This window comes from Cavia porcellus, unplaced genomic scaffold (assembly GCF_034190915.1).
Source record: "Cavia porcellus strain 051 isolate PalLab524CR breed Dunkin Hartley unplaced genomic scaffold, mCavPor4.1 scaffold_8, whole genome shotgun sequence".
Taxonomy (NCBI): domain Eukaryota; kingdom Metazoa; phylum Chordata; class Mammalia; order Rodentia; family Caviidae; genus Cavia; species Cavia porcellus.
In genome coordinates, this window is record NW_026947491.1 from 44,538,474 (window position 1) to 44,555,008 (window position 16,535).

Consider the following 16,535-nt stretch of genomic DNA (forward strand, 5'->3'; position numbering starts at 1 on the left):
AACCAAAATGAACTTAAAACTCTTTTTTTTAATCCTAAACTTTTGGAAGAAAACACAGCAGTAAATCTTTGTGAGCCTGAGTTAGGTTAGAGATGATACCAAAACCACAATCAAAGGAAAAAAAAAAATAGAAAACTTGAACTTCATCAAAATTTAAACTTGTGCTTCAAAAGACATCATCCAGGGAAATAAAAGATAATCAACAGAACAGAAAAGATTTGCACATCACATATCTCTGTAAGGGTCTCATGTCCAGAACACATTAAGAACTCTTTACAAGTCAATAATAATTTTTTTTTTTTTTTTTGTCTTTTTCCTTTTTATCGGTACCGGGGATCGAACTTACGACTGCCTGATTCCAAGGCAGGCGCTTATGCCGCTGAGCTAAATCCCCAGCCCCATCAATAATAATTTTAAAAACTTAATTTGAAATACTAGGGAAAGAATCTTAATAAACATTCTCCAAAGATACACAAATGCCTAATACATAAAAGGTAAGATACTCAACATCACTAACCATAGAGAAATGTAAATGGCAGAGTAACTGCATAGCATGTGTGAGACCCTGGGTTCAAACCCCAGTACCACCACCACCACCGTGAAATTCAAATCCACAGGCGCAAATTATGCTAGCCATGGTGGCACATGCCTATAATCCTGGAAAGCTGAGGCAGGAGGATGATCACAAGCTCAAGGGCAACCTGGACTACAAAGTGAGTTCAAGGTTAATCTGAATTCCACAGCAACACCCCCAGCTGACACTGTCCCTGTTCCTAGGGTCTCCTCAATACAGAGCAACAGAGGTGTCAACCAACACCTGACTGAGAGGAAGAAATCACCAACAGGAAGAGTGTTTTCCTTCAGAGACAGCCTGGGGACAAGCTCAGAGAGGAGAGAGCTCAAAAGGGATCTCCAGGAATGCCCTGGGAGGCCTGTGATCAGACCCAGAAGTTTATAGGGTCTGTATTCCATTGTGGGAGACCAAGCTTGGAGAGATCCTGAAGGAGAAGGTACTCAGCCTAGTGATGGCTTTGCTGTGGCACTGCTGCCTACTGGTGGCCTGGAGTACAACAGGTCGATGTACAGGTGGTGTAACTGTCTCCACTAAAATCACAATCCTCTTAGTTCTGGTTAAGGAGTGTTCGCAAATGGCTCCCAGGATCTGTCAATATATGGTCTACATTACAGGCTTCCTTAAAAAAAAACCATGCTCAGGCTTATTTTCCAGGTAGGTCTTATTTGGGGGAGAAATAAGGCAATAGTAGATGGCACATGGTTTTTTCTTCTATGCTAGTATCTGGATTTTGGGGATCATAAGCAATAAAAACAGGTGTACACTCACACAGGAACATGGGGAAGTAAGGCAACAGAAGATCCCCAAGATCTCGCAAAATACCACATAGTAAAACTATATGAAAAGATTACAGAAAAGATAAATAAATTAGGTAAGTTCAAAAAAATGAACTGGGGCTAGTGATATGTATAGCACCTGCCTGGCAAGTGTGAGGTTGTTAGTTCAATCCCCAATACCAAAAAAATAAAGAAAAGGAAATGAACCAAAAGTTCATTTTGGTTCAAACCATGAATGACAAATTTAGGAAAGATTTACAGTCCTCAAAAAGATGCCAGACAGAAACACCTGAAATAAAAACTGTATAGAACTAGTAAATTGTCAAAATGACTGATACGAAGAGCAAGTATTTGAAATGGAAGACAAGGGGCTGGGGATTTAGCTCAGCGGCATAAGCACCTGCCTTGCAAGCAGGTGGTCGTGAGTTTGATCCCCGGTACCGATAAAAAGAAAAAAGAAAAAAAATGTAAAAAAAAAAATGGAAAACAAAATGGTAAATTATGAAGTACTCAGAGAAGCCATGAAAAAATAAAGACGACAAAAAAAGACCATCCGGGGGCTGGGGATTTAGCTCAGCAGCATAAGCACCTGCCTTGCAAGCAGGCAGTCGTGAGTTCAATCCCCGGTTACCAATAAAAAGGAAAAAGAAAAAAAGAAAAAAAAAAAAAAAAAGACCATCCAACAGTTACTAGAAGACACTAAAAAGACCAAGCTAAGGCTAACTAGAGATACAAGGAAGCTAGAAGATGACATGTGGAATTAACATGTTTACAGAAATCATAGGAAATGTCCCAGATATGAGAAGAATTCAACACACAAGTAAAAGAGCTACCAAAACGTCAAACTATGATGAAAAAAACCTGACCAAGAATATCTTCATTAAACTGCCAGATACACCAAAACAGAACAGAATTTAAAAAGCAATCATAGAAAAACAAAAAATCACACATAAAGGTAAACCTATGATTATTACACAGGCTTCTCAACGCAATACTGACATGCCAGAATACCCTGGGATGAATGAAATGTTTCAAACCCTAATAGCAAATAACTTTCAACCCAGATCATAAATAATATAAAGCTGGAGGCTGGGGATTTAGCTCAGCGGCATAAGTACCTGCCTTGCAAGCAGGCGGTCGTCAGTTCAATCCCCGGTACCGATAAAAGTGAAAAAGACCAAAAAAAAAAAAAAAAAAAAAAAAAAAAAAAAAAATATATATATATATATATATATATATATATATATATATAAAGCTTCCTTTAAAAACAGACAAAAACGTTTCATGAAAAAGACAAGCACAAGAGATACATTATGAAACCAGCATTATGCACTGTAGAACAGGTAGCCAAAACAGTCATAAACAATGACAGTTAAAATGTAAAAACTTTGAAAAACTACATTCAGAGCAAGCTTTCAAGAATTAGGCTACTGGGGCCAAGGGTTTAGCTCAGCAGCATAAGCACCTGCTTGGCAAGCAAGAGGTCGAGAGTTCAATCCTGGGTACCACAAAAACAACAACAACAAAAAGAATTAGGATACTGACTAACTTAGCTCCTTTACTTAAGAATCAGCTGAATTACATAGCAAGATCTGGTCTCAAAAAGCAAAAAACATGGGCCAGGGATTTAGCTCAGTGGCTAAGTGCCTGCCTCTCAAGTGAGAGGTCGTGAGTTCAATCCCCAGTACCAAAATAAATAAGTAAACCTGGTGAAGTCACCTTGAAAAGCAATTTAGAAGTTCCACAAAGGTTGCATATAGAGTAACATATCACCTAGCAATTCCACTACCAGTATATGATCAAGAGAAATGAAAAACATGTTCACATAAAAGCCTGTAAACAAGTATTCACATCAGTTTATCCACGATAAGCAAGAAGTGGAAAGAAAGCAAATGTCCCCTGACTAATGATCGGGTACATTCATAAAGTAGAGTGTTATTCAACCATGAAAAAAGAACAAAGTGGTATGGTGGCAACATGGACGAACCTTGCAGACATTATATTAAATAAAAAAGCTTATCACAAACCAGGCATGGTGGCACACACCTGTAATTCCAGCACTCAGGAGGCTGAGGCTGGAGGATTACTGTGAGATTGGGCCAGCCTAGGTACAAAGTGAGTTCAAGGACATCCTAAACTACATAGTAAGACCCTGTTTCAAAAAAACAAAAAAGCCTTTCATAAAAGGCCATGTATGGTGTGATTCCAGATTCCAGACCAGGCAAACCTAGAGACATTAAAAGAATTACCAGTCGCCTCCAACTGAGAGGTCAGTGAGTGAGAACAGGAGTGGTGGCTACCAGATATGGCATTTCTTTGGGGGATGATGAAAATGTTCTAATAATAATTATAGTGATGATGGTACAACTCTGTAAATATGCTACAAAAACACAGTGGTACCACATTTTTTGTTACATAAATTATATCTCAATAATATAACTATTACCAAAGAAGTTCAAGCAAGGCATGGTAGCATATGCCTATAATTCCAGAACTCTGCAGGGTTGAGGAAAATGAATTCATGCCCAGTATTTTAGTGACTCAGTATATCAAAATTTTTAAAAAGCAGGGGATGCAGCTCATGTGAAGACTCTGTTTTCAATCTACAGTACCACAAAACTACAAATAAGTTTATATAATAAAAATGGGCAAGCTGGGCAAGGAAGTGCACACCTGTAATCCCAGCACTCAGGAGGCTGATGCAGGAGGATCACTGTAGCTTGAGGCCAGCTTGGCTACACAGTAAGTTTAAGGCCAGAACTAAACAGCCAGACCCTGTCTCAAAAGTAAAACAAGGAACCAGGGATACAGCGCACTGGCACAGCACTGCCTGCCAAGTGCAAGGTCATGAGTTTGAGTCCCAGTATCCCACAAAAAGAGCAAAACAAAACAAAAATAGCAGAGCTCCACTCTTCTAATTGCTATCAGTACTGCCACCTAGAGGTAGTAGCCATATTTCAATAAATGCATGCTGTGCTAAATAACAAAACAAGAGGTTGAGCGTTAGTGGTACACGCCTGTAATCCTGGTACTCAGGAGGCTGAGGCAGGAGGATCACTGTGAGTTTGGTGCCAGCCAGAGTTACATAATGAGTTCAAGACAGGCCTGAACTACAGTGAGGAAAAGGAAAAAGAACAAAACAAATAGGAGAAGCCAGGGATATAGTTCAGAGTACAGCACCTGACTAGTAAGCGCAAGATCATGAGTTCAATTCCTGGTACCAAATATATATATCTCAGTGGGATATAGGTATGGCACCTGTCTGCTAAGTGCAAGGTCTTGAGTTTGATTTGAAGTACAAAAAAACAAAACAAAATAGGCTCATAGTATCCATTCTACACTGCAAATTGCAATATATATTTGATATATATTAGAGAAATTTTCATATTCAAATATATATATATATATATATATATCTTGTCTTATTCTTTTAAATGGCTACATAGTACTTAATAGATGGTGGCACATGGCAGCTCATGTTTATACAGAGCATTTACATGTCAGGCAATGTTCTAAGGGCTATTATTATTATTATTATTATTATTATTATAACCTTTGGTTTTGGGACAGGGCTTTACAATGCAGTTCAGGCTGGCCTTGAACTTACTTTGTAACCCAGGCTGGCCTCACTCCTGCCTCAGGCGCCAAGCGCTGGGATTACAGTGCGCACCATCATGCCCGGCTCTCAGGGTTTTATATATGAATTTATTTTAATTCTTTAAACTCTACATATGTTTATTTTACAGAGAAAGAAACTGAAACAGATATACCATAATTCATTTTATCTGCTGTTGAACATTTAAATTTTTTAAAAATTTAGACTTTGGGGTTTGGGGCTGGGGATTTAGCTGAGCGGCATAAGCGCCTGCCTTGTAAGCAGGCAGTTGTGAGTTCGATCCCTGGTACCGATAAAAAGCAAAAAGTCAAAAAAAAAAATTTAGACTTTGTTCCAGGAAACATTCTCATGCACAGAATTCTACAGATGTGTGAAGATGGTTTATAGCATAAATTCTAAGTAGTGGAACTCTGAATCGGTATATATGTATTTAAGAACTGTATAAACCATGGGTTGTGCCATCTGCTTGTAATTCCAGCACTTGAGAGGCTGAGGCAAGAGGACTGCATATGTTTAAGGCCAGCCTGGGCTACACAGAGTCCTTGTCTCAAAAAAAAAAAAAAAAAAAAAGCCCTAGATAGATAGATGAATGAAAATTAAAATTAAAAAGGGCTGGGGATGTAGAAAAGCCCTGGGTCAATCCCTAGTACAAAGAAAAAATTTTAAAAAGTATAGAGGGGCTGGGAATGTGGTTCAGTGGCAGAGAGCTTGCCCAGTACATGCAAGGTCCTGGGTTCAATTCTCAACAACACCACCAAAAGTTAAGTACAGATAGTGCTAAACCACCTTCCCAGATGGCTGAAGCCAAGCTTCAGGCCACTGCAAGACAGACAGGAGAGCCCAAACAGCACTCCAGGGGTCCCACTTCATCCCGCTGCCCCTTGCTCACTTACCTCAGCTTCTGCCAGCTTGATCTGCCTTTCCAGGTCGCCAGGGATCATTTTTCCTCTGAAAAAGAAAACTGAGTGAGCAGAGAAGACACAGGCACCCTGCGTACCAAGCATCACCCTGAGGAAGGCAGGGCAGTGGGAGGCCAGCAATGCACAGCCTTTATGCTGATGGCTGCTAAGAGGAATGCAATAGATCTCAGGGCACTAGGGTAGTGGGCGACTGTCAGGCACTGGGAGACAGGAGTGGCAATTCTGCAGGAAGAAAAGGTCACAAGGACGCCTGGCCTGAGGCATCCTCTCAGCAGCGGAAGGTATACTGTGCCAAGGTCAGGGTCATGTTGGCAGAAGGACTTTCACCTCTCGTCAGACTCGACCACTCTGACACTGTCAGTGCCAAATCCCAGAAAAGCAGCTCCTTTGTTGACAGAGTAGTGACACTGTGGAAGAATACAGAGGGCAAGTTAGCAAGACCCAGGCCAGGGGCAAGAAGGCAACAAGGAGAAGACAGACTGGTAAAGGTTAAGTGTGAGCTGCAGTAGACAGGACCTGCAGGCCAGGCCTTCTTAAATGTGCATGTGCAGAAAGTGCCTGCGAGGCTAACTAACACGCACAGGCACACTCAGTTCTGATGAGCCTGAGATTCCGCGTCTCTTAGATGCTCCCAGGCAGCACTGATGCAATGGGCAGAGACCACACTCTGAATCCCCTGCCCTCCCCCACCTGGAAGGCAAAAAGACAGTGTGTGCATGGGCTCCCTGACTGCAAAGAAACGCATCTACTTAGGGATGTGGAAAGGGGCAGGAGGAAGCTCTGAAGGGTCTCTGACTGAGCTGCCTCATGATTAGAATCAGGAGCCTGGGGTTGCACCTCTCTCTTCCCCACCTCCTTTGATGCGAAGATGGCCAAGGGTGGCAGTGCCCGGAGGCCCTTCTGCTTGCAGTCTGGGTAGCGCTGATAGCGGGCCAGGTTCATTGCATACATGTTAGAAATGGAGCCACCTGTCACGGGGAAGGATGGCAAAAGGGAGCATTTACGAATCAGGACTGGGGCTCACACATCGATTAAAGCAGCAGGGTGACTGGCTCCCCCGTTGTGAATCTCAGGGTTATACAAATGCACAGGAACCCACAATGGCCCAAGATCAGCAGGTCCTCCTGACCACCACAGTATTGTCCCAAGAGATGCCTCCCACCCTGAGAGAAGGCATTCAACCACACATGCCAGTGGCTGTTGGCAAATACAAGGATAAAGGGGACTGGGTGGCCTGCTCTGTGGTCTGGCCCTGGGCCCATGGAAAGAGAGAAATCACCACTCCCTGCCCACTGCTTAGAGCAAAAGAACCATGGGGAGGAGGAGCCCTGAGAAGGCCTAAGAGAGGCCCCTTCCTTCTCACATACCAGGGCAGAAGACCCCATCCCCAGAGCTCCAGCCCACCAGGGCCCGGAGTTTCTTCAGCACCTCCTCTTCCATGAGTACAAACACAGGGGCGATCTCATATGTGTACCTGCCAGAAGAGCACCGATGAGAAAGGCAAAGAGACACGAGTGACTTCCAAGCCAGGCCCTTCAACTACAGGAGTCAGAAAGGGGAGACACTGAAAAATGAAGGAAGGGTCCCAGCCGAGAATTAGCTGGTGACAAAGAAGCAGGCAAGTGCGCTCTGTGCCGGGAGGCCAGGCCAGCAGGTGTGGCTTTTAGAGGTGGCTGGATCTGAAGATGACGGCATTGAGCCTCTGCCCCGCTGCCTACATCCAGCAGAGACCAGTGGTCTGACTGCTTCTCCATTTACCAACATGAGCCGGAACCTGCTCTGGACTTGGGAAGCTGGCCACAGTCTGGGGTTTATAGACGGAGTGGCCTCTGGAGCAGGGGTCACCTCACAAACCCACAGATTATAAGGCTGGGCAAAGAGGATTGTGACTTGCTGGATTTCAAGCCTGCAGGAAGGAAATCACTTTTTTGAGAATACAGAGGAAATTTTTCTTTTCAGAGATGAAAGCTTTATTTCATCTTACATTTCACTGCATAGGTTGGCATGGAAGAGGTACATGGCAGAGGAGAAACAACTCATGAGCTGACTGTGGGAACAGACTAATAGGGTGGGTGGGAGATAGATTCTTCTAGGCCAACAGAGGAAATTTTTTGGAGGGAAAAAAAAAAGAGGAGGAGAAGCAGAAAGAGGCAGTGGCAAGCACAGATGAGAAAAACCCAGGCTCAGGAGGCCACAGAAACTTGAAGAATGGAAGCTCAAAGGACAGAACAGAAAATACTGCCAGCAGACATTCCCAGAAAACAACAGGGGCAAAAACCAATCTCCTCTCCTACCCCTGAGCCACCTCCCAGCAAACCTAAGTCCTCTGCGGGATGGAAGGAGGAGTTTTGGGGTGGCTCACTGGCTGGTGTTGAGGCTCTCAGTAATAATGCGCCCGGCCAGAGCATGGGGGTCCAACCCTGAGAAGAGCTGGTTGAAGAACCGGGGGTGACCTGGAGAAGGGGAAGGGGAAAAGAGAACTCAGCTTGGAGCCAGGTGCAAACACCAGAATCCACCCACCAGAACCCACAGTGCACCAGTCTTGACGCTGTAATGAATCACAGCCCGGCAGTGTTCCAGGATCTGCTTCTGTGCCTCGCCATGGGTCTGCAGCTCCAAACTCAGCAACTGCTTCAGCTCCTCAGGTTCCTTCCACTCACAGACCTAGGAGAAAAAGCCAGGGATTCAGGAACATCACACCTTATGGAATGGTTGCCCCAATTACAGCTCAAGACATCACCAACTTGTACTTCTAACAATTCAAGAACATTATGGAAGTGATGCATTACAAGAAGGTAAGGGGCTGGGGATTTAGCTCAGCGGCATAAGTACCTGCCTTGCAAGCAGGCGGTCGTGAGTTCGATCCCTGGTACCGATAAAAAATGAAAAAGACAAAAAAAAAAAAGAAGGTAAAAAGTGTAAGACAGGATACAAATTCCTGAAACACACAGGGACAGGGATGAATTCTAGGGAACAGCACATCAAAGGAGAAAAGTTCTAAGCCAGGATTTCAAGAAAAAGGGAAGGTTTGGTGTGCAGGTGGAGGGAGCAAGGACATACCTTCTCAGAGGTCCTAGTCCCTTTATGAATAGCCTCATCCATAATGATCTCAAACACATCTCGAAGCCAGGCCTCTGCAGCCTTTGGGTCCCCATCGAGGGAGGGCAGTGGTTCTGAGTCAGCCATTAGGATAAAATCTGTAGAGCAGAGACACTTCCTACTCAGGCTGTACCTAAACAAGAACACCTTCCACCCCAACCAGCCAGAGGGCCCAGAGCCTGCAGCTGAGTCCTGCCCTTCAGTGCACAGATAAGGGCAAGGGACAACATCCAGAGGGAAACCAGTAGAAATAGCCAGGAGAGAAAAGGCAGCTAATGCCAAGCAGGTGGACTGAGTGGCCACTGTCCTCCTGAGGCAGCGAGGAAAAGCTTACCTATAGGATCAGGTTTCTGTTCAGGCAAGGTACACAATGAGCTTCCCAGACCACAAGGACCCAGACAGCCGAGGGAGTGAGGAAAAGCCAGCTGTCACATGGCCGTGGCATAACACCCATGACCCTTGCCCCCAAAAGAGAACTTTCACAGACTTGAGACAGGGATAGTAGGTTAAGTTCCCAGAGTAATCATTAGCTGACAGAAGAAGAGAAGGGAACAAAAGAAAGGCAAAAAAAAGGGCAGGTAGCACATTAACCTCAAGGTCAAGACGGGGAGGGGGCCTGTGTGCAGCACAGAAGAGGGGCTACCAATGTGAATGCTGGCACCCAGAGTGGGGCACGGGAGACATCTGGAGGACAAGGTCCAGCAGCTTGCCCAGGATACTGGGGGAGGGAGCCTGACTCAGATAAAACAACTTAAGCAGTCCTTAGAGGGCAATATCTTTTGTACCCCAACCCAAAGTCTTCACAACTGTCCTGATTTTTTTTTTTAGTACTGGGGAGCAAACTCACGACTGCACACTTGCAAGGCAGGCACTTATGCTGCTAAGCTAAATCCCCAGCCCAACTGTCCTGATTTCTAAGGCCCTCTCCTAGAGGAGGAAGGAAAGAATCAGATGGAGGATGGATTTTATTACACAAATCCTGGGCCATCTAGGCTGGTACCAAGTACTCTTGTCTCTTGAGGATACAGGTCATGCACGGCAGTTACAGGCCAGGGCAGGTCTGAATTCACACCCTGTATCCTCAAAATTCAGCTAAGCTAGGAAACTGAAGAGGAAGACCCACAGCAGGATGGAAGCAGAGTCTCAAGAGCAAGCAAGAGAAATAGAACAGATGAAAGGGAGAAAAAAGCATGCAGGGTAGGGATCAGTCTGCTGTAACCTTTCAGGGCAAGAGAGGAAAGCTGGTCCTGGGGTCAATGAAGGTGCCACTGGCAGGACTATGGGAGCCCTTGCAGAGTGGGCAGAGCTGCCTGAGACTGTGGTGAGTCTTACATGCCAGCCAGGCTAAGGAATCTAAATTTTAACCTACAGAAAATGGGAAGTCACCAAGAAGATTCTGTGTCAAGGAATAATGTGATCAAATGGGTACTTTCAGAGGACTGCTTTATAGTAGCAGGATGCAGGAGAATTAACAGGAAGAGATGATCCACACTTGCATGAGGGTAGGGTGGGTAGGATAGCACACAGAAGAACCTGCAACTACAGGCTAGGTAGTTCTCTGAATTGCATTTAAGGTGGTTTTTTTGTTTGTTTGTTTGTTTTAAGAGACAGGGTCTTCCTATGAAGTTCAGGCTGGCCTTAAACTCACTGTGTTCCCCCGGCTGGTCTCAAACTTGCAGCAATCCTCCCACCTCAGCCTCCTAAGTGCTGGGATTACAGGCATGTGCCACCAGACCCAGTGCATGGGCATATTTTAGAATCTATGTTGAAAGAGAAGAAAAGAGTCAACAGTGACACTGGAGTTTTGTGCCTGGGTGACTGGGAAAACAGTATGCCTAAAATACGAATCCAGAAAGGAAAAACTAGATGGAAAATGAAACAGTGATTTCTTGGAAATATTTGTCCAAGTGGAGGCTTTCTGGGACTATAGATAGTCACAGGGGAAAGTCAGGCCTAGAGTTCTGTTGAGACACGAAGGGAACACGAATGTGAGACTCGGGGGTAGCTGAGCTTTGGGATGGGTTCCACCCATCAGCAGGGATGGTGGGGACTGACAGGAAAACACCAGGTCTGGAGGACTCTGTCCAAGAGGAGAGACCCAGAACAGGTGGGCTGCACAAACACAGTCCACTGGCAACAGCTACAGCTACTGGGACTCATGCTAGGAGGAAAGACAGCTGAAGGAAGCCTGGTGGGATTGAGGAGAACTGCAGCACCAGCCCAGGCCTTGAGAATGAAGCCAGTCCTTCCCAAGCAATCAGGGCAGTGCCCCTGATGATGGTAGAGGTCAAGAGGCCAATACAGATTCGCCCATGGGGAGCCAGGCCTGGTGGCATGTGTGTGTAATCTTAGCTATTCAGAGACTGAGACCGGAGTTCAAGGCCATCCTGAGCAACTTAGTGAGTTCAAGGCCAGCCCTGTCTCAAAATAAAAATGGGTGGTAAGATAGCTCAGTGGGAGAGTATCCTGGGGTTCAGTCCACAGTATATGAAAAACATAAAAATAAATCAGGTATGATGGAACAAGACTGTAACCCTATAGAAAACCATATTACCAAGTTTTTGTTGGATCATTAAACAGAACTGTCTGCAATCTCACTGTATGAAGTCCACTTTGTATGCTTTAATTTTATAATTTGGACAACTGTTTCTGAGATGACAATGTGTGATCTGTTAACTGGTGATTTCTTACTGTATCTTTTTTTCTTGAAATTCTGTATTATTTGTACCCTTTTACTGCTTTGTTTTGGGTTTTTTTCTATCTTTAAATAAAAAAAAAAAGACTGTAATCCTAGCACTCCAGGAGCCTGAGGCAAGAGGAGTGTGAGATAGAGCCCAGGAAAGGCAATTTAGAGACTTAGTGAGACCCTGCATCAAAATTTTAAAAGATCTGGAGATGTAACTCAGTGCAAAGGCCCCAGGTTCAATCCCCACCACCACAAAAATATAAATATAAATAGGCCCTATGGGCTGGGATGCAGCTTAGTGGTAAAAAGCTTGCCTTGCTAGTGTGAGGCTAGTGGGTTCCATCTCTGGCATTGTAAAAACAAACAAAAAATGAGTCCCACTTCAGTCCTTACCATACGACACCTTCTGTACTTAGAGGACACTATGCTAATCTTCACAGCTGTTTAGGGTCAACTTCCTACTAGCACTTAAAGAAGGAAACTGACTTCCAGAGAGATACCATGTACTCTGTACGAGTCCCACAGTTAGTACATAGCAGAGCTGGGCTGAGACACAAGTGTGTCTGGCTCTGAGGCCTCTAACCGTCGTGCTCTGTTGCCTTACGTCATATCCTTTTGTTTAACTGTGTCCTGCTTCTACTTTCCAACAGAGCTAGTGCTCTCTTTCCTGATCCTTCTAGCCTTCTTCTCAAAGCACTAGCTTTTCTCCCACTGGGCCCCTGCAGATACACTGTACCAGCCTTGACTTCCTGCTGTGGACCAAACCAAGTACCACTTTGCCGCCGCCTTCTGTCTTCAATGATGACTAACAGCTCTCTCGCCTCTTATCTCTTTTCTCATTTACCTTATTTTTCTGGATCTAAACTCTTGCTGGTGTAATCTTTGTGAGCTTTTAGAAAGAGTGGTGGCAGATGTTATATATGTAATCTGCTGTGTTTAACTGGAAGAAGTACATAGAGCACAAATTTATAATGATACAGGTTTGAAATTTTATGTTGCTGTATTATTTTTTATATTTCAGCACAAAAGACAGAACTGAGCTATATCACCAGCCCTTTTTTATTTCTTTATTCTAAGACAGAGTCTTGCCAAGTTGTTAAGTTTCCTAAATAGAACAGGCTAGAACTTTTGATCCTCTTACCTCAGCCTCCCAGAATGCTGGGATTAGTGGTATGCACCATCACACCTGGCTTCAGTGGATGGTTTTTCCTAGTATCATCCACCTGGTGAACTTGGTGAGACAAAGAGGAGCCAGTTGGATGGGGGTTTGGCTGGCTGGGTGGTGGAAGGACAGTAGGACCAGGGAGTTCAACATATTGGGAAGACAATGGGTAAAATAAGGGATCATGCAATTTAGGTTGGATATACAAAGTTAGAAAAGATATGAGGAAGTTTGTGGCTAGACAAATACGGGCTAGAGATCCCATAAGCCAGAAAAAACTTGTTCATTTTACAACCAAACAAATTGCACAAACTGAACACATGCACTAGTAAAATTAAAAATAAATAAACAAAACAAAACAAACATTTCTTGGTCCTACTAGCATTTTCTCAGCTGGGGACCAATGTGAAGTTCCTAATTCTGTTCATGGCTCTTTGCTTATTTGTCCACCTTGGGGAGATTAGATGAAAATCTATTTGGAACAGACTCTCATTCTCCTCCTCCTGTCTCCCTTACCCAAGGCAGATTATAGTATCAGTTCTGGACAATGGGAGATCCAAGATTTCCTGAGACCATTGAAGCCCCAAAGACTTTTCAAGACAAAACAGATACCAGGTAACAAGCAAAGGACAGACGATCAGAGGATCACATTTTTCTCATTTTAATATGGAGACAAGTGAGAGAATTCCCAGGACTGTAATAAAGTTAGTAACTGTCTTCAGAGGAAGAGTAGTGGCTACTCAGCCAGAAATGCAATACCACCTGGCAACACTTCTATATTCCAGCTGACGGCTGAAATTCTCAAATGCTAGTGGCTATTTCAAAAAATGTCCATACCGGGGTTGGGGATTTGGCTCAGTGGTAGAACGCTTGCCTAGCAAGCTGGAAGCCCTGGGTTCGGTCCTCAGCTCCAAAAAAAAAAAAAAAAAAAATGTCCATACCTTTTGAATTACTGACTCACAGAAATTTTCCCTCATTTCTCAAATTTTATACAAAAGATCGAAGCCATCAAAACTCATTCTGCACACATCTGTACTTCTAGCACTCAGAAGGCTGAGGCAGGAGGCTCGCTGTGAGTTTGAGGCCAGTCTGAGTTATATGGTGAATTCAAGGCCAGCCTAAACTACACAGCAAGACCTTCAAAAAGCCTCAGTGGTACAGTACTTGCCTACTATGTAGGAGGGCCTTGGTTTGATCTCTAGCACCACACACAAAAATAATGATAATAATAATAATAAAGACCTTTCAGCCTGAACTACCATTTTCCAGTAATTTGTCAAAATGATTAACATAAAAGGAAAGAGGAAGGGAACCCAGTATATGTTCTCTAGGCCTTTTAGAAAACATGGAGTTGTTCCTCTGATCACATACATGTGAATCTACAAAAAGGGTGATATTGTAAACATTAAGGAAATAGGTACTGTGCAAAGGAAAAGCCACACAAGTGTTACCATAGCAAAACAGTAAGAATCTACAATGTTACCCAGCGTGCTGTTGGCACTGTTGTACACAAGCAAGTTAAGGGAAAGATACTAAGCCAAGAGGATTCATGTGTGTATTGAGCATATTAAACATGCAAAGAATCACAATAGCTTCCTGAAACATGTCAAGAAAAATGATCAGGAAAAAGAAAGAAGCCAAAGAGAAAGGCACCCAGATCAACTAAAGCACCAGCCTGCCCCGCCCAGGGAAGCGCACTTTGTGAGGACCAATGGGAAGGAGCCTGAGTTGTTGGAATCTGTTCCCTATGGATTCACAACATAAGCTGGGGATGGAGCCCGGCCATTAGGTACCTAACTGGCGGCTAAGGGTTCTAGGCCCTACTTTAAAATAAAAAAGTCATTCTTTTAGCTCAGTGGCATAAGTGCCTGCCTGGCAAGCACAAGGTCATGAGTTCGATCCCCAGTACTGCAAGAAAAAAAAAAAATCATTCTGTGTTATAAGGATAGTTTTCTTAATTGAACAGGTGTGGTGCCCTTACCTCAGAAACAAACATTTGGAGCAGATTTTCATTCTATCTAGTTAACTGTGTCAGGTCTTTACTCTTCAGTGTTTTTCTTGCTAAGAGATACTGCTGAGGTATTGTGTAGGTATATACCCAAATGGACAAATATTTATGAAATTTTTATTTTGGTTGAAGATCCTGTAAATCACCATGGGGAAAAGGTGTATCAAAATAAAATGGAAGTCACTTCAGTTAAATAAATGGAAGTCCATGTCAGTTAAATAAATTGTTTAAAGCATCAAAAAAATAAAAAAGAACATCAATAATGAAAGATATTTCAGAAAAAAATGACACCCAAGTTCTTATGAAAAAAAAAACACAGAAGACACGGCAATAATGAGCCTGAATTAATAAACAGACACAAGAAGCTATACTTGGAGCTTCTAAGATCATACAGTTCAAAAATCAAACACAAAAATATTAATATAGCAAGAAACCCAGGGCTGGGATTTAGCTCAGTGGCACAAGCACCTGCTTGGCAAGTCATGAATTTGATCCCTAGTACCAAAAGAAAAAAGTGTAATAAACCCAATTCCCACACCACCCCACATCCCCAGTTCTCACTATAACTCAAACAGCTAACCATTTTTATTAGTTCCCTAGATGTCCTTCTAGTTGTTTGTTTTTTCTTTTTGTTTGTTTTGGTACCAAGGCTTGAACTCATAACCTTATGCTTGCCAGGCAGGCATATAACCACTGTGCTAAATCTCCAGCTTCTTCCAGAGGTTTTAATGCACATTTTATTTTATTTTAATTTTTATTTTTAGGTGACAGGAATCGAATTCAACACCTTGCGCTTGCCAGGCAGGTGCTTATGCTGTCTGAGCTACAACCTTGCCTTGATTCACATTTTAATAAATATGAATAGATATTCTTATTTCTCCCTTTTCACACAAAAGACATTATCATTCTTCTGTACATTCTTTTTTTCAGTTAACAAAATACGGGTGATTTTATATGTGTGTGTGGGGGCTTCCTCATTCTTTTTGAAATTTAGCAGCTTTACTGAGATATATAATTTACATAGCACAAAGTATATCCTGTTTTCTTTTTTGTTTTTTGGTACCAGGGATTGAACTCATGACCTTTCACTTGCCAGGCAGGCACTATACCACTGCGCTATATCCCTGGCCCAATATATCCCTTTACAGTGTACAATTCAGGGGATTTCCAATATTCATAAACCTGTGCAACCACTGTCACTAACTCTAGGACATTTTCCTCATCCCAGGACAGAGTTCTGTACCCTCCACTCCTAACTTCTGGTAACCACTAACTATTTTTTATTTCTAAAGATTTGCCTGGATGCACCACATAAAAGAAGTCAGCATATGGTGTCTCGTGGCTGGCCTCTTTCATCTAACACGTTTTCCAGGTTTATTCAGGCTGTAGCAGGTCAGTGTGCCTTTCCATTTTATGACTGAGTCATACCAGTGTGTGAATAACCTACATTTAATTTATCCATTCATCAGTTCATGGGCATTTCCATTGTTTCCATTCTTTGGCTAGTATGAATGCTGCTGTGAACATTTGTGTGCAAGATCTTGGGAGGATGTATGTCTTCAATTCTCCTGCGTAGAGCCCAGTGCAAAATTACTAAGTCATGGGGCTGGGGATTTAGCTCAGCGGCATAAGCGCCTGCTTTTGCAAGCAGGCAGTCGTGAGTTCAATCCCCGGTACTGATTAAAAAAAAAAAA

The 16,535-nt window shown here is 43.3% G+C and overlaps 1 protein-coding gene across 8 annotated transcripts in view; it reads right to left on the minus strand.

The window, feature by feature from the left end:
* Nucleotides 1-16,535, minus strand: part of Csad (cysteine sulfinic acid decarboxylase) — a 33,024-nt gene that overhangs the window by 4,866 nt on the left and 11,623 nt on the right. For 6 of the 8 annotated variants that reach the window (XR_010049291.1, XM_003476264.5, XM_013159213.3 and 3 more), the window contains exons 2-8: nt 8,947-9,083; nt 8,424-8,550; nt 8,249-8,339; nt 7,254-7,360; nt 6,739-6,854; nt 6,214-6,293; nt 5,860-5,914 (exon numbers count right to left, since the gene is read on the minus strand). Coding sequence is in view for 7 of the 8 variants with exons in the window: in XM_003476264.5 (XP_003476312.1) it covers nt 5,860-5,914; nt 6,214-6,293; nt 6,739-6,854; nt 7,254-7,360; nt 8,249-8,339; nt 8,424-8,550; nt 8,947-9,072 (702 nt within the window). In the remaining variant the exon portion in view is untranslated. Of the gene's footprint in view, nt 1-5,859; nt 5,915-6,213; nt 6,294-6,738; nt 6,855-7,253; nt 8,340-8,423; nt 8,551-8,946; nt 9,084-9,319; nt 9,475-16,535 lie in introns of those variants that run through there. The other 2 variants (XM_013159215.3, XM_013159217.3) reach the window with 2 other exon arrangements.